General features: G+C 39.2%; 1 protein-coding gene across 1 annotated transcript in view; it reads right to left on the bottom strand.

The window, feature by feature from the left end:
• The window catches only part of LOC140146277 (phosphatidylinositol-3-phosphatase SAC1-B-like), an 88,685-nt gene extending 79,387 nt beyond the window's left edge, over positions 1 to 9,298 (bottom strand). Inside the window, 6 exon segments of the mRNA XM_072168065.1 lie at positions 1,058 to 1,117; positions 1,888 to 2,037; positions 2,596 to 2,723; positions 3,890 to 3,967; positions 4,687 to 4,784; positions 9,258 to 9,298. Of these exon segments, the coding sequence (XP_072024166.1) occupies positions 1,058 to 1,117; positions 1,888 to 2,037; positions 2,596 to 2,723; positions 3,890 to 3,967; positions 4,687 to 4,784; positions 9,258 to 9,283 (540 nt within the window). The 5' untranslated portion in view covers positions 9,284 to 9,298.
• Positions 9,299 to 19,040: the final 9,742 nt, after the last annotated feature.

Here is a 19,040-nt window from a genome sequence, read left to right as displayed (position 1 = left end):
TTGTGAATATGATTAATAGTTCTAAAGCTATAGGCATCACTCATGAATCTATTTAAAAGCCAGATCTTCACTAATTCCCTCTAATGTCCCTACCCAGGTTGTATCGTAACTAGGGTGTGATCATCGGCCACACAACAGCACAGTCTCATGGTTCTGACCAGGGCTCAAGCAAAGATACTAGCAATTGGGATCGCTGTCCATCATTTGGCTGGAGAAAGCTCAAATGATAAGAGCACTGGGCACACCACAGACCAGCGGTCACAGGTTCAAATCTCAGCCAAATTTTCTTTGCTCATTTCCTCCATTTAATATTATTGTGTATACCTAGTTTTTCTGTTTACCAGTAAAAATCCATCTACAAGCATATATTTATGTTTGAGGTTTTTTTGACAAGAGACAAAAGACAATTTTTGGAGTTTGAGAAACTATGTTATGGATACAGGCGGTTGTACAAACATGTACTTTTATAAGACCAATCTATTGCAGTATTTTGTGGAGGGTGTCTGTTTTATGGGGGAGGGTGGCGCAATGGTTAGGGTACTTGCCTTTAGTGCATGATGTCCCGGGTTCAATTCCCGCGGTGGCGATTTGCTGGGATATTGACTTGGAAAAAAAAAGTCTGAAATTAATTGGCAACTTCTGTAGATTAAACTCACGACTTCCGCTCTCCCCATGGTTCATTTAGAATTGGGATAAATGAATCATGAAAGTACTCCGTCCTTTGGAGGGGACGTTAAGCTGTCGGTCCCGTGTACAGATAGCCATACCTGTACCTGTATTTCGCAGCCAGTTTCAAAAAGAGTAGGGTGTTAACCCCTGACTGTTCCCAACCCGTCCCGGTGTTCAAATGGACCCCAATGGAAATAAGCTTCAATAGAGGCTTTCTTGGGTTATCCAGGGTTGTCAAAACCCGAACAAATCAAACTTAAAAAAAAATCTGCCTTTCATCTCTTTCATCAAACAAACCCTCGTTTAGAGGCACATTATGCTTGTAGATGAAACTCTATGGTATATTGTTTCAATAAATGATTAAAATAAATGAATCTAATTCCCTTACCTCTGGCTGCTGCACTAGTTCTCTCAACATGTGACGATTCCATACAAATCTTTCATCAGCCTGCACAAAGGAATACACAAAAGACAACTTCCTAGTTAAACCCATGGGCACTAATGCCTTTCTAACAAGGCCCCTGATTGGTTAATTACATGATATATCACCTGAGTAAGCAACCAAAATACAGCTTTTAGATCTCTTAGCAATTTTAAGTTTAATCCCATTCAGCCCTACTGACTATTCTTACCATATCTCTGATTGGCTCAATACTGTACATGATATACATGTAGCCATTTTGTAACCAATCAAAATAGTTCTTAGAGGTTGATAATTATACCAGTAGTGCAAATTAAGTGCTAATTAGAAATGATTAGGACCCCAATCCTTAGTGACTAAACTCTCAAAGGTCTTCCAGATTCTATGTTTTCTAATTGTTCAATGTGCTCATTACATAGCAACTTGGTAAGTGGCATTATCCCATTGTGCTTCTTGCATTAATCTATGCTTTAGGGAAGTCTAGTCTCTGCACTAAAGAGCCTCCATTCTCTCTGCTTTTTGCCCAAGTGGAAGGAAAGAAGGAAGGAAGAAAGAAGATGAAGCCACAGATTTGACCTACCGACCCCTCGGGATGCCAACCAGTAGAACGGGTATAGCAAGCCATGTGTGTGACCGTGGCCTGGCCTACGGTTTCATGCCTATTATGTAGTTTAGCATGATTATGCAATTGGATCACATGGGATGCACGGTCTTGCAGTCACTCAGTGCTTTATAGTTTTGTATGGTCTGGTAGCATTAGGGTTAGAGCCTGCATCAGCTAAAAAAAATTTACTTACCCTTTCAAATAATGGCATCTGCCTGAACTCAGGGCTTGTGTTGTATAGTCTTTGTAATGAGTGCGTCAAATCATAATTAGTTGAAAAGTAGTAGTCATTACATTCGATAGCGTAGTTGATCATAGACTCGTAGATCTTGTTGTCTTGTTGCTGAAATTAAACAAGTAAAAAATATAATGGAATGTAAGGTAGGGCTTCCTAATAACCTTTTTTTCGGTGACTCAAATTTTTAAAGAAAAATATGGCGCAACCCACAGATGCTGAAACTTGCAACTGCTGAAACTTATCCGTAGCATACCAGGCAGACCGCCTCCCGAAAGGACTTTACTGGTGCGTATATGAACCCTCATAGTGTACAATTGGTGGTTGGGTCATCTTTATCTGTTCTTCATAATCTTGCTGTCCATCACAGGTAAGAGAAGAACATTGGGAGCACGGTGGCCGAGTGGACTCATGATCAGAAGGTTGCGGGTTTGAGCCCTGGCAATGCCATCATGTTGTGTGCCCTTGAGTAAAGCACTTTATCTTGATTACTCCTCTCCACCCAGGTGTGTAAATGGGTATCGGCATTCTATAATTCTGGGAAGGTAACAGACTCACTGTGGAGGAGGTGTGGTGATCCCCCCACAGCACACATTTCACGGTGGAGTATGGCACAAATCTCTAATGAAAGAGAGATGGGCACCTTTTTGTCCATCACTCACTCACCTGTTCTTCATTTAGGTGTAGGAGTCCCCTCTTATAAGGCAGTATATCATATGACGCTAGCTTCCATATTGTCTCTCCGTCGATCTCGCCAACTTTGTTCTTTTTGGTAATAACGACAAGGTACGGGCCTACATGTATGAGGAAAAATAAAGATCTAGTTTTAAAAGAAAATTTGAATTTCCGACCTACCGACCCACCCCAAAAATCCCACCAGAGGGCAAGCAAACAAATTTTTTGCCTAACTATTACATTTTGAATTACAGTGTGCGAAAAGACTTGATACTATCAACAACAACAAAAAACCAACAACAGCAACAAAAAAACCTCACCTCAGAGTGCTGTCATGGCAGCATACCACGGCAATGTGCAAAGAAGAAATAGGACATAGCTATATGTACAATGGGGTTTTCTGATAGGCTCATTGGCTCAACATGTCATTTTAGACCTACATATAACTACACGTGTCTGCTGTTTCCAGTAAATATGAGACATGTAGGCCACCCCTTGCCTACCGATAGCTTTGAAAATAGCCGTTCCCTGGAGACTGCCCCTTGTTAACAGTAAATAAGCATACCTGCTCTATATGCTAATGTAAAGTTTTCGGTGGCTATGTAAAGAGCCGAACACTGCGGACTGCCCTTATCAACAGAGAACAAGCCGACCTCGCTTATCGGCTAATGCAACTGCAGGGAGTTTGCAATAAAGTAGATTGCCCTGTACCTCTTTGAGTGATTATTAAATAAATAGACTGCCCCTTGCCTATGACGTCAAATAGTTATTTGAATTACATCAAAAAATGTTTTACGAAATGTAAAAGTGTAAAAAGGTATGTGTAGCCTTATTTATTTTACACATGTGGACCAATTTATAGCATCACACATCAGTGCATTCAGTCACAATGATTTATTATGTAAAAGAGGTCATTTTAAAAGTTACACAAAAGTCAATAGCAGTCAGGTCTTCCTTAACAATCACATGATATAGGTCTGACCTACTGTATGTTTTGAGAATTGACTCCAAAGAACTAAAAGCAGTGTCTCTAAAAGCAGTGTCTCTAAAAGCAGTGTCTCTAAAAGCAGTGTCTTTGCTAACATACTAAGCCGTTTTGACTGAACGCAATGATGTGTGATGCTATAAATTGGCCCACATGTGTAAAACAAATAAGGTTACAGTTACACATAACTTTTTACACGTTTACATTCGTAAAATATTTTTCGGCTTATTTCAAAGAGTATAAGTATTACAGGGGAACGCACAAGTTGTGGATCCTAATTACTACATGTACATGACTTACCTGCTAGGAGTCTAATAATACCCACAATGCCACAGATGGGCCGACTGAATGCACTGGAAGGAACCTGACTGGCATCTCCTGTAATGACAGAAACATTAAATCCATAACCCCATTGAAGACATGACATTAATCTTCCACGCACCAAGTGTGAATTTCAAATAGGGTTACCTGAATGAATGACTCCATTTGAAATCTACACCTCTGTATGGGAGATTAAGGTCATGTCTTCCATATGGGGTGTATGTATTTCCACTGGGATAGTCCATTATTCAATAAAGCATAGAAACCTTAAAATTAATCAGTACATTGTCTTAATTCAAAACATTTATTATAATTGTGGGATAGGCTTTTCCGATGGGGAGTTTTTTAGCGGGTTCGCCGTTGGACAAGCTTGGAACTGTCGGGAGCAACTCTTGACTTCTTCAGTACAAAGTACCTAAGAATGTGACATGTAGGCCGCCCATTGCCTACTGATGGCTCTGAAAAGAGCTGTTCACTGAAGACTGCCACTTGTCAATTAGAGAACAAGCAGACCTAGCTTATCAGCTAATGTGAAAGTTTACGTTTGGGCCACCATGACCAGTACTCACATTAAACCTTTAAAACATTCCTTTTTCTTCTAACTGATGTTTCCATTTTTCTTATGTTGTTGTTATTATTGTTGCCAACCTGCAATAAGACGAATTACTTTTATCATCAAAACTTAGAAACCAATAGACTCTCTAGCTACACCATGTAGGTGAATTTTGTGTGTACGGTATACAATAAACTGTGCATCTGTCTAAAGACTGTCTTACTTTCTAGATATATTTCTTGGCTCAGTCTGTCAATTACAAGGACCTCCCTAGCTCCTGGGTCTCTGGCCTCTATGTAGTACTTGTCATCTGTTGTGTGTCTGCAAGAGAACAAAACAAAATCACAGTAAAATGCTGGTGAATTCACACTCACTTCATCCTCTGGCATGCCATCTACATTGTACAGGGGGTACTGCTTCACCCCCCCCCCTTTCCACTAAGGTCCACATTTTGCTATATTTTCCACTAAAAAGGTCCAAAAGTGGGAGAAAAATTGATAAAAAATATTCTTTACAGGGTTTAGGTCTACTATTTTCCAACCAAAAATTGTTTCGAGCAAGTTCGCTTTTTGAAAGTCCGGTATTCTGACTATCCTCCCATTGAGTACAATGCCAACTGTCCCTTCATGCCTTTCGTATCCGAGGGCACAAGATGGTACAGCCGAATCTCAGAAAAAACAACCAATGGGATGTAGCCAGCGTTCGAAATTTTGGTTGTCCGTTCGCCCGGGACAACTAAAAAAGTCGCCGTAAAAAACCAAAAATATTGATTCTGTTGTCTACCAAAGAAAGGCGACCTCTCTCTCATGACAAACTACCGTGGTATTTCACTTATGTCCATTGCCGCAAAAGTGTACAACAAGATCCTTCTGAACAGAATCTGACCTCACATTGATCCTTTACTGAGAAGCAACCAGGCTGGCTTTAGATCAGGTCGAAGCTGTGCTCAGCAAATACACATTTTGAGGAGGATCATGGAAGGCTTCAAGGAGTACCAACTTCCATTGACAGTCACTTTTGTGGACTTCAAAAAAGCCACTGACTCCATCAACAGGTCCGTCATGTTCTCAGTGCTGCGGCATTATGGAATACCAAAGGTTGTGGTCAATGCCATCCAGGTGCTCTACAAGGACTCCAATAGTGCAGTTTTGGTAGATGGAAGTATCTCAGAGCCTTTCCAAGTAACAACTGGAGTACTTCAAGGTGATGTGTTGGCACCATTCCTGTTCATTATCCTGGTAGACTACCTCCTGAAGAAATCAACTTCTGGAATTGGCGCTGGAATTGTTACCTACCCACGTCCGGTCAAGCAGGTATCCTGCTAAGATGCTGAATGACCTGGATTTTGCTGATGATATTGCCCTGTTGGAATCTTCTATAGCTCGGGCCCAGTCACAGCTTACTAGGACTGCAACAGCAGCAGCAGATCTAGGCCTTGTCATCAGCGCACCTAAGACAGAATATATGACTGCAAACTGTAACGCCCAGCCAGCACTTGAAGTCTATGGTAGTACCATCAACCATGTCACAGACTTCAAGTACTTGGGTTCCAAGATGGGCTCTAGTGTTGGAGACCTAAAAAGAAGAAAAGCACTAGCCTGGGCCGCTTTCTGGAAACTGGAACGCTTTGGAGAAGCCCATCCCTGCCAATCGGAACAAAAATCAAGCTGTTTGAGACAACTTGTGTCACTATCCTGTACGGGTGCGAGTCATGGGTAATCACCAAGGACATGGAAAACAAGATCAATGCCTTTGCAACATCTTGCTACAGAGTCATGTTAAACATCAAGCGTGTGGATCGGATCCCAAATGAAACCATCTACAATCTGACCAACACCACTCCACTGGTTGCCAGAGTCAAGATTCATCAACTCAAATTTCTCGGCCATATACTGCGTCTTGAAGATGACGAGCCTGTGAAAGAATATGCCCTTTATATTCCACCACATGGGAAGAGGAAACCGGGGCGACCATGACACTGTACTTACAGTATGTACAGCACCTCCTGGGAGATACTGAAGGGATGCTGCAGCCAAACAAAATTGTTTCGCTTGCCCAAGATCGCAACAGTTGGAGAAAGCTTGTAGTCGCCTGCTCCGCAGCCGACTGATGATGATGATGATGATGATGTCCGCCGGACAACCATAAATCTGTAGCCTACGGATAACCAAATTTTTTAGACGGACAACCAGAAATTGTAATCTGGTTGTCCGTGGAAAACCATTTATTTTTCCTTAATTCGAACACTGGATGTAGCGATCTATCACGAGTGACGTCATGTCGACCAACAGAATAAGTGTAATATTTAGTGTAATAATTGGGACAACCGGTAGGCGATTATTTTTTTGTACATCATTATTTGTACATTTTGATTTTTTCCATTTTTCGTTTTTACAGCACAGGGAATAAAGCAAAACTAACTGAAAAAATTAGATTTTCTGAAAAATTAACTGATTTTACCACATACTTGACAAATTAGTTGTAAGAAAAAAATAATCGCGACCAGTGCAGAAGATTCTAGTGGCGTATAACTAGGGGCCGGCCAGGGCGCTACCACTAGCATGACTAGGGCAGTAGTAGTAAAGTAAAGTTAATTTTTTAATACTTCCATGGTCCGAGCTGTGCGCAGGGCGTAAACGACAGTGTTGGTATCGACAAGGCGTTGTCAACAAAATTGTCGACAAGAGCACTTTTGCCGATTGGCGACAAGAGCTTTGCATGTATCAACAAAAAATATCAGAAATTTTGCGATCGAAATTGAAAAATTGATTGGCAGATACTTTGCTAATTTCCTTCTTTTTAAGATCTCATGCGACAAGAAAGTTATGAATCTTTTTTATCTAAATATCAAAGGATAGTTCATAATATATAGCATCCAAAATGGTCAAATCCAGCAAAATTGTGACCCCTTTCCATGCTTTCCCATTTTCGATGATGTTGATTTGGCTGAATAACGATCGTTGATTGGCCAAATGTCAAGGTCATTCTTAGCGTGCCGTGTGCACACTTGGGATGACAAAATTAATTTTGTGTGTTTACTTGGTTGAGTATTTGTTTATTTATATGTTTTTTACGTGAAAAATATGCTTTATTTTCTTAGTTCCTCTCACCCCACATGCAAATAATATTTAAGCAACTATACCATGACTATAGCGTTGCCAGTATGTATCGTTTTCATAGTCCCTGCAGTGTGTTGACTGTATAAATGTGCACTCTGTAGGTTGCCAAATTTGAACCTTGATCGTCGCAATAATTTGCCATGGGCCGAATTTTTGGGACATTAATTAGGCCTAATTGTCGACGTCGGCTTTTTAATTTTGATCGATTGTCGACAACGAAAATGCTTGCCGATACCAGCACTAGTAAACGAGCGTACACACAGAAGAAATAAACAATCACGGTGATTGGATGATCAACGCACTTGACAACAAGCCGGTTGACCCATTGGTCCTCGGCGCGGCGCGGCGCATAGTAGGCGATCTTGTGACTTCTACGCAATCGCAATTCACCAGCGCGTACCTGGACCACGGAAGTAATAAAAAACCAACTTTAGGGGCGCCAAGTTGGCCTCACTTAGACTTGCTTGCCAGTCTCGTGTACGCCGTTTTTACACTGAGACTGGCTTATGCCATTTTGTGTGTCAATGGGATTTACACACTTTACGTTTTGCGCAGCTCAAACATTTCAACAATTTTTTTTGCAATTCAGTCAATTTATATGAAATTGGTACTCACATATATCTGATCTCCAAATCATAGTTATCTTATTCAATGTATCCAAGTAAATTTAACTTGGAATTTCTGATACTTAAAAGATAATTTCCAAGCCGCCGACCCCCCTTCGTCCGACGAGCGTGATCGGTGGTGAAACAATGCAAGTCACGAGATGACCCACCTCATTTACAGCCGGTTTCTGTCTGTTCGCAATACAGCCACGTTGCACAAGTGAGGTCGAGACTAATTGGTGACGTCGATAACAACGAGTAAACAAAATGGCTGGGAGAACTGAGAAAGTCGTGTTTTTTAAAAAATGTTTCATCGTGACGATCAGAAACCTCAAAAAACTTTCTTTGACTGCGCTTGATATGCTAACGATATTCATGTATTACAGGTAGGCCCAGCGTTCGAAATAGGGCCGGTCAGCCGGCCATTGGCCTGTAACTTTTTGGCCTGGTCGGTAACTTTTCTGACTGGCATCTAGTTGCCATCCCCGGCTGGCCGGTAACTTAAGGTCAAGCCCGGCTGGCCTGTAACTTTTTGAGGCATATTTCGAACACTGGGTAGGCCTACATTGAAGGATATAAATTGGATGGTAAATAAGACAAATATTGCAAGAAATCTACTCGCTAGAATCCTAGCAAGCCCGCAAAAAAATGTCCGTCCATGCGAATGTAATATAAATATTGACAACGTAAAATCCCCACTAGCCTCACTTCACTTAAAAAAATATTATATCATAATGCCAATGCCATTCCCACACCCCCGCGTCTAAGATATTCTCGGGTGGGGGGTAAGGGCACCAATTTTGTTTCTTGCCCCGGGCGCTACCAACCCTAGTTACGCCACTGGTAGATTCAGATCCAGAAACTTGACACATTGACAGGTTGTTAGGTTGTCGAATTCTGTTCCCTCTTCCAGCGCTTGGCCTTCGCCGCCAAATTCCTTCAGTCCACTCAATTCCTGGCTAAATTTCCCCCCATCAAAACACATTGCTTATATATTAGTTAAATCTACTACCTACTCCTAGAGTTTGAGTGAGAATATGTGACAACTTTATGAAATTTTGGTCACTTACAAAATCAGCGTCTCGTACACTGCCATCTTGATGACTCGATACTCCCGCATAAAGGTCAATGACCTTTTCGCCAATTTATTGTCCATAAATTACGTGTAGTTTTTGGCTGTGCATGGTGCCATGAGGCGCCACAGCGCCAACGCTCGATGTCCAATCATTATCTTCTGTGGATAGCTGGCTAGATCAGTTGAGTTTCTCACTTTTCATCCGGCGTAAAGAATTCTTGAAAGATAAGGTTGTATTTTTGGAGTAGATACCGTAGGCTACGGTACATTTGGCAAATTATTTTGTAGGCCTAATAAATAAATAGGCATAGGCGGCGGAACAGGGAGGCCAGTGGCCCTCCACTTTTTTGACTGGGGGCCTGCCCCCTCCCCACTTTTAACCCATAATGTGCTGTGTGTAACATGTCTGGGTGAACATAAATAATCAAATCTCTATTCTAGACCCTTAAACATGCTTAAAGAAAGTGTAAAAATGATGCACGAATGGCTTCAAATTGGACCTTCATTTAAAAAAAATTTCCAACTCCCTGTGTAATAATACACAGTAGCCTATGTAGGCCTATGGATAAACAAATTCCCCTTTTCGCTTCTGCTTTGGACACCCAACACTAAAAGCAATAATTTATACAATAATACTGAAAACTTACCCACGAATGGCTTCAATTTAGGCCTTCATTTGTACCCATTTTCGGATTTTTCAAACTAAAATTGTACACAATAATAGTGCCAGAATGGTCCACCAAATGGCTTCAATTGGGCCTTCAGCTTGCAAAAGTTTCTCACTCCCCTCAGACACCCGCTTTAGACACCCGACACTTTATGTTTACAATAATAATTTATACAGTTAATAATAGTGAGAACTTGTCCACAAATGGCTTTATTTAATAGCAATAATTTCCCCAATTTTCGGCTTTTTCAAACTTAAATTGTACACAATAATAGTACCAAAATTAGTCCATCAAATGGTTTCAACTGGGCCTTCATTTTGCAAAAGTTTCTCACTTCTGAGGGGGCCGCTTCGTATAGCCATAATATATCAATTTCTTACATCACCCAGACTGCCCCCCCCCCCCTTTCAAAATCGTTCCGCCGCCCCTGAAATAGGCCTAAATAATGTCTGCAGCCTGCACCATGGGGTAGGCCTACCGTCGGGCAGTGGCGTAACCAGCACTTTTTCAGGGGGGGGGGGGCAAAGGGGGGCACGACAAATTTTGCCATATTGAAGCTAAACTGGTGAAATATGGTACAGAAACTGAATAAATTCGCGCGAAGCGCGCAAAAATTGGCACTTTTTAGGTTAAAATGGCAAAATATAATGTAAATTTGGTCAGAAACACAAAAAGTCTTATGTCGGGGCGGTCACCATCCCACAGGGGGCAAGACTTCACAGGGGGGCAGCTCCCCCCCCCTTGGCTACGCCACTGTCGTCGGGCCTAGCTCATCCCAAACTTTTATACAAATGACCAATTTTTTGTATGTAGTCTATGAAAGTTTTGACCTTTTAGTATTGAAGATATACATGAAGTTTCCCAAAAGACCTAAAAATGTTGGGAAACTTCATGTATCCCTGTAATCATCAATTATAGGCCTACACACTCTTAGAAAAAAAGTGCAACTTTGAACTTTTTTTTGTTCCGTGTACAACACTGTTTAAGTTCTATAAAGAACATTGAAAACTAATCCATTAATTCAGGGACTCATAACAAAGTTAAAAGGAGTGTGAACCTTCTTTGGTTCTTAAATTGCATTCTTGGCTAAAGAACCTTTTTTCTGTTCTACTTAGAATCCTTTTAAGGGTCAAGCTTAATGTTCTACAAAGAATCGTTTTCTTGGATAAAGAACGTTGCTTTCTATATATAAAGAACTCAATTGGTTTTCCATGGTTCTTTAGAACCAAAAAAAGTTCTTTAGCGAGTCGAGGCTTTCTGGCTCATTGGTGTATAGGCCTAATCCTGATACAGCTTCGTATTGATTCTTGAGCTAACTTGACTTGTATGAAACCTCCGACTTTATGACAACAGTTCCCAAGATTTTAGGCCTACTGCCTCCCCTATGATGTTACAAACATGTCCCGACCCCTTGATTTTACAACCTCTTCCGGGCACCCTCTCCTATGATTTTATAATCACCTCCAGCTCCAGATCCCCCTGATTTTACCCCCCCCCCCCCCCCCCATGGCTTTGTTGGATTTTATTTATTATAGTACAAAGCTAGGCTATAGCCCCTTGTGTCCGTGGATAACGACTGGTAATGTATAGACAGTACCATTATTAAAGCCCTAATGTTATGTTGCTGAAATAATACTTGTAATAATTATCGGGAAGGGTTTCTGTCCATTTTGAGATGAATAACAAGGTAAAATGAAAGAAACCCCATGCACTGGTTTTATTTTGGCCGTTGAACATGGAGTTCTATAGGAGGACATAAAGCCATAATTCAGAATTATGACTTTATGTCGAACTTTGCTCTGTTTGACCTATGCACGCACATCAAATTTGGCCGATTCGATCCATTTCGGCAAGTAATTGGTTCGGGACATGTGTTTCAGGTTTGAAAAAAAAAATAACGAATTTCATATTATAAGATCGTACATTATGGCTTTAACCAACCCAAAACACGGACCCTCCGTAATATCTGTAGCCCGGGGGGGCACTCCCTATCTGAAATGGCAGGGATGTGCCTCGGCCATGTTAAAAGTAGGGGGCATTCAGGTCAAATGTACAATTACAAAAATATGGGGTCATTTAGTACACAACCTGAAAAAAATGGGGTCATTCGGTATGAAACTTTGAAAAAAGGATGGTCATTGGGGTAAGAAATTGTAAAATGGGAGTCATTGGGTACAGGATTGCCAAAAGAGTATCATTAAGTACACATAAATAAGTGCCAAACTGCGAAAAAACAACTTGGCCACCTTGGATATTTGAGAAATCTCATTATTTCTGAAGGAGAACACAAATACCACCTAAATTTGGGAATTAAAAAGGGGGGTCATTGGGTAGCAGGAAATAGAAAAAGGGGGTCATTGAGTATATGATTTTTTTTTAAAGGGGGTCATTGGGTAATAGGAAGGACCATAACACAAAAAAGGGGGTCATTGGGTACAAGCCGGTTTGAAAAAGGGGGTCTATCCCGAGGCACATGATGCATATCTGACATGGAAGTGCCCCCCCCCCCGGGATCTGTAGACAGTTCTCTGGCCAGTTCCCTTCCACTGCCCATAATTTTATGGGAAGTCAGATGAATTTTCGACAGTGAACCTTCGGCGTATACTGTTTGCTATCTACTGAAGACGAAATAATTATTAAAGAATCGGATAGCAACGTTTTTTTTCTTTGTGGAACATGAGAGCACATCAGACATGCACACCAAATTGTATTCTGAATACGAGGAATGTCCTTCTCATATCAAATAATTTTGATTTTTTGAAATCCGCGATATAATACAAATTTTATGGCAATTATCATATCAGTTTGTAAGCGCTCTTTAGCAAAGTCATAGTTCATTGAATTTACAGTCGTATGATAAAACAGGCGAAAGTAGTAACTTTTTGTACAAGATTAGCAAATTTTAAAGAAAACTTACCAAATAAAATAAAGTACGGTATTAATTTGTTACACTTTTTGAGATCAGTCCATATTTTTTGTACTTTTCAATTTTCATGGGCCCTATCACTCTAAGGTGTCTTACCCCAAACCCTCTTATCAATTTGTAAGCGCTCTTTATAGCAAAGTCATAGTTCATTGAATTTAGAACCATCTGACAAAACTTTTTGCACAATTATTTGTAATTTAAAGAGAATTGGTCATTGCTCATTGAAATGAATTAAGCTGGTATATGGACAATGTAAGTGTTGTTTTTTTCATTTAATGACATAAAATCTGGAAAATATTGTATAAGGATCGCTTGAGGTTTTGACTTTTAAAACCTACAATTTGGTCAAAAATCGTGCAATTGGATAGGTCGTTTCAACAGATTTACCACATTCGCCTTGCTATAAACATTAAATTGTGTTATATGTTGACCTAGGCCTGATGAAAAAAAAGTGATTTAGAGCAGTGGCGTAGCGTTATAGGGGAACGGGGGAGGGGGCACGTGCCCCCAATCGATTGCAAAATTTAGAAAATCCCATAGGAAAATTGCTAAAAAACGGCTTGTGCCCCAATCAAACCTGCTGCCCCCACCCCATCATGGTCAGTGCCCCCCCAATAGAATGACCCACGCTATGCCACTGTTTTAGCTTTCGTTCGGTAGGCCTACCGGTATAAAAAAATTCTGATTGGAAGGGAACACTTGAGGTTTTCATAATTTAAACCAATCACAGACGCCTATTTTCCAGCTAGACTGGCTCAACCGTGTAGTGTAATCAAAGACCGTGTACTACAGTGTGTAGAGACAATCCACTACTTGCTTGGAAGCTCTTGGACGAAATTGTGTGCTCAGGTGGAAACTGCATGCATTATATGGTTCAAGAGAATCATTTTTGTCGCGAAACCTTAATTTCCATATGTAAAAATTAATAGTTTTAAAATTTAACAGCTCCTTGAAGTAAACTTTATAACATCTTTAGGTCTTGGGGGCGGGAATGTATCTTCAATACCAAAGGTCCGCACTTTGATCCCAAGCGACCGTTTAAACAAACAAACAAACAAACAAACAAAGTACATCATTATTTATAAAATCTGACTTTACACAATGAATATGCCTACTCTAAGCAGCAGTGTATATCTGAGGGGGCCGGGTAAAGCCAAATGTTCGTCCCCATCCATTTATTTTATGGACGCTAAATAGCTACCGGTACTCTTTGCTTTAGGCCTACTCCGTCCAAATGTCGTCAATTTCTGGGGTGCTGGGTGCGGGTCCCCTGGCTACGCCCCGGACTCTAAGGAAAGTTCCATAATGTATGAAACTTGATTTCTGTTTTGAAGTAATTACCAAAAATTGTGTAAACAAACATGTCGTCAAGTTGAAAGAAGACGGCGAGATATTCAGAAATTGCCCGAGAGAAATTGCCATAGACAGATAGGGCACGTGTCGCCACTTTTGAAGTCATTTATTTTTATGCCCTATAGGCCTACTACTAAAACATGCTAATAGTTATCTTCCAAATAAAATTTAGTAAACTCAAACTTCGAAAGCACAGTGTAACGGCCGTGCGTATATTCGAGACTGGAGGATTTAGTCTACGCCCTTATGGCAGTACAAACCAACGCTCTGCAGGGTCTATTGTTCTATTGTTTCCGATTAGAGCGCTGACATATTGGAAAATGTTGCCAATCATGAGAGTGTACATTCAACGACGTCCGGTTTTCGAAATTGGGTGACTTGTGTTTGGCAGGTGTGAAATACATCTGACTGGGCGTTTTAATTACGTATACGCGAATAAAGGCATTGACATCATCGAATGGCTGCCCAGTGTTGATATGTGTTTAGTTATTATATAGGCCTAATAATTATTATTAAATGTATTCATCATTCCTTTCTTTTCCCTTCTCTGTCTCATTCCCATCATTTTCCTTATATTTCTATTTATCTACTTGTCTTTATTATATCTTTTCATTTCTCCCTTCCTCCAGCCCTCTCTCATTATCCATATCCCCTCCTTCCCTCTTCCTCCCTCCTCCCCTACAAGACTTCTCACAGGGGTGAATCTGCCCCTTCCCAACCCCCTCCCCTCTTTGTGTACGCCACTTTTTCTATACCAATCTCCTTCTTAAAATAAAATTGAATGGAAATTTCTTAAAAACAACCTTTATAGGCCTATACTTATACTTACATGTATATACGTATAGCGATTACCATTATAGTGTAATATAGATATATGGAAATGGCAGCCTTCATACATTCTAATGTGAAATCGATCAGCAAGAGCATTCAATTTATTTAAATGAAGCGCCTAAATTCAGGTGGGTGGTAAAGATGATTGCATCGACAGCTAAAGCCTCCTTTATAGACTTCAGACCAACTCAAGCACACATTTGGGATACATGGGAACTGGTACCACTTTACACATGACTGCCCTTACACATGACTGTATTGTGGTCACTTATTGATACTCGCCTGTTGTGTAGAGCGTTAATATGATGCCGGATCAGTGACCAATTTAATGGCGGCCCCCCTTTGTTTGAAACAATGGTATACCACTTTTATGAATAGCATGTCGCAACTTCTAATCGGCATCAAACGAACAAAGCATTATATAATCTATTGCGACTCTATTTCTATTAAAAGCTCTTTGGTACAAACCGAAGCACTTTGTAAATAAAAATTCCCTTTAAAAGGGAAAGCCAGCCTCAATGTATATAGAAGAGGTCTTGTCTAGTTTGGGTCACCGTGAAAGGCATTTTTGGATCACGCTTACATCCATGTTAAATGACAGTCCACCATCAATGATGAGAACATGCCCGCTGAAACAGCAAAAACATTAATTCCTATAACTCCTGTCAACTCTTTAATTCATTACTCCAAATTGTCCAACTCGCAATGTATATAGTTTACTATACTGTGCCAAAAAAGTATCCTTACACTTGGAAGAAAAATACTAATTTTAAAACTAAACAATATTTGGGTATAGTGATAATATTATGAGTAAGCATCTTACCAAGGCCTTATCTGAATAAGGCCAAGTATAAACGTCCGGACTTTTTCAAAATTTGATGAGGGAGGCTCTTATTATTTTGTTAATTTGTTACAAATTTATACTATTCATTTCTGTGTAATATTGCAATTTGCAACTGCAACATCATGAAAAACGGGGAGGTCCTAATATTTTTGTTATTTCCCCAAAGTAGCCTATAATAACCCTAGCATGAGAGTGTTGCAATGTGTTTATAAATGATAACCAATAACTTCTTTCATGCCTTTTCAACGCAACAGTTTTAGAAACAAAGTATAAAGGAGCAAGAAGAAAAACAAAAATATTTAAAAATCTACCAAAATCGGTCAGGGTGGGGACGATATGCCCCCTACATGTTATTTACTTACTTGGCCTAATTGAATATGATAGTGATATTTGTTTGATTAAGGATAATATATACAACTGGTTCTTTTAACATGAAAGTTAGGGGCCTATACTATATATATATATATAATTAACAACATTTTACTCAAGTTAGACTATCTTTTGAATAAAGTGCTCAATCCCAAAAGGGAGAGCGTATAAAAATTCAAAGAACAGACCTTCCAGAATAGGTAGTCGTTACTCTGAGTTTGAATTTTTATATATATATAATTATTTGTACTTGTTTTTTCTATCGGACAATTCTTGAACTTTACGTGAAACCTGCTGTAGGCCTAGGCCTATTTATTCATCATCATCATCATCATCATCATCATCATCATCATCATCATCATCATCATCATCATCATCATCATCATCATCGTCACCATCATCATCATCGTCACCATCATCATCATCATCATCATCATCATCATCATCATCATCATCATCATCATCATCATCATCATCATCTTCATCATCCATGCCATTTTACTTGCCTTTTTTTGTTTGTTTCTTTCTTTTTTAAACATTTACATTTTTGCTTGTTGTATAATGTTGTCGTTATCATATTCATCATCCATCCAGAAAATTTTTTTCCCCACATCACCACATCATCATCAATTTTAGGCCTATGTATCAAGTTGTATTTTGTCTAGGCTACAGATTTATTCCGGGATTTATTCACAGTGCGGCAAAGCAAAAGTAAAGCAATAATATAAGTGAGTGCACTGCACATCACCACATCAATAAGTGTGACCGAGTTCGTCGAGGACATCTATTCAAGCGCGACCCTAAAATCTGCTCTTTTATTTGCTCTCAATGTTTGCTGATAAAAAAACCAAGACCTTGGAACTGCTGCTGATAATTTGGCAACTTCCTCACTACTAAATTCTCGTCCGCATCATTATCATCATCATCATCTTCATTCATCATCATCATCGTCGTCGTCATCATCGTCGTCATCATCATCATCATCATCATCATCATCATCATCATCATCATCATCATCGTCACCATCATCATCATCATCATCATCATCACCATCATCATCATCATCCATCATCATCATCATCGTCACCATCATCATCATCATCATCATCATCATCATCATCATCATCATCATCATCATCCATGCCATTTTACTTGTCTTTTTTGTTTCTTTCTTTTTTAAATATAAACTTTACATTTTTGCTTGTTGTATGTTGTCGTTGATAATATGGAAAATAAGATAAATAATTATCTTATCATTATCATCATCCATCATCACCGTCCATCATCATCATCATCATCCAGCATCACCCATCATCATCATCCATCATCACCGTCCATCATCCTCACCCATCATCATCATCCATCAACATCCATCATCATCATCATTAATATCATCGTTCATTATATATCATCATCATCATAATCATAATCATCATCATTATCATCATCATCATTATAATTTAATATCATCATCACCATTATCGTCATCATCATTATCATCATTATTATCATCATCATTTATCATCATCATCGTCATTATAATTTAATATCATCATCATCACCATTATCGTCTACATCATCATTATCATCATCATCATCATCATCATCATCATCATCGTCATCCATGCCATTTTACTAGTTTGTCTATGTTGTCTTTTTGTTTCTTTCGTATAATTTTTATATATAAACTTATATTTTGCTCGTTGAATAATGTTGTCGTTGATGTGGAAAATAAAGACTTATCTTTATATCATTATCATATTCATCATCCATCCAGAATAAACTTTACATTTTTGCTTGTTGTATGTTGTCGTTGATAATATGGAAAATAAGATAAATAATTATCTTATCATTATCATCATCCATCATCACCGTCCATCATCATCATCATCATCCAGCATCACCCATCATCATCATCCATCATCACCGTCCATCATCCTCACCCATCATCATCATCCATCAACATCCATCATCATCATCATCATCATCATCAGTAATATCATCGTTCATTATATATCATCATCATCATAATCATAATCATCATCATTATCATCATCATCATCATTATAATTTAATATCATCATCACCATTATCGTCATCATCATTATTATCATCATCATTTATCATCATCATCGTCATTTATATAATTTAATATCATCATCATCACCATTATCGTCTACATCATCATTATCATCATCATCATCATCATCTGCATCATCATCATCGTCATCCATGCCATTTTACTTGTCTATGTTGTCTTTTTGTTTCTTTCGTATAATTTTTATATATAAACTTATATTTTGCTCGTTGAATGATGTTGTCGTTGATGTGGAAAATAAAGACTTAATTTTATATCATTATCATATTCATCATCCATCCAGAAAAAAATTCCCACATCATCATCAATTGTAGGCCTATGTATCAAGTTGTATTTTGGCTTCCGGGATTTATTAATAGTGCGGCAAAGCAAAGGTAAAGCAATAATATAAGTGAGTGCACTGCACATCACCACATCAATTGTCTGACCGAGTTCGTCTGAGGACATCTATTCAAGCGCGACCCTAAAATCTGCTCTTTTATTTGCTCTCAATGTTTGCTGATAAAAAAACACAAGACCTTGGAACTGCTGCTGATAATTTGGCAACTTCCTCACTACTAAATTCTCGTCCGCAGATGCTTGGACAACTTTACTAAACCAATCAGAAAATCACTGCACGCAAGTTGGATGTACATCCGTACTTTGAGTTCACTACTCATCAATTATTCATGAGGACTATGAGCCGTGTT

The sequence above is a fragment of the Amphiura filiformis genome, chromosome 2 (assembly GCF_039555335.1).
Source record: "Amphiura filiformis chromosome 2, Afil_fr2py, whole genome shotgun sequence".
Taxonomy (NCBI): Eukaryota; Metazoa; Echinodermata; class Ophiuroidea; order Amphilepidida; family Amphiuridae; genus Amphiura; species Amphiura filiformis.
This window is presented reverse-complemented; position numbering and strand designations above follow the sequence as displayed.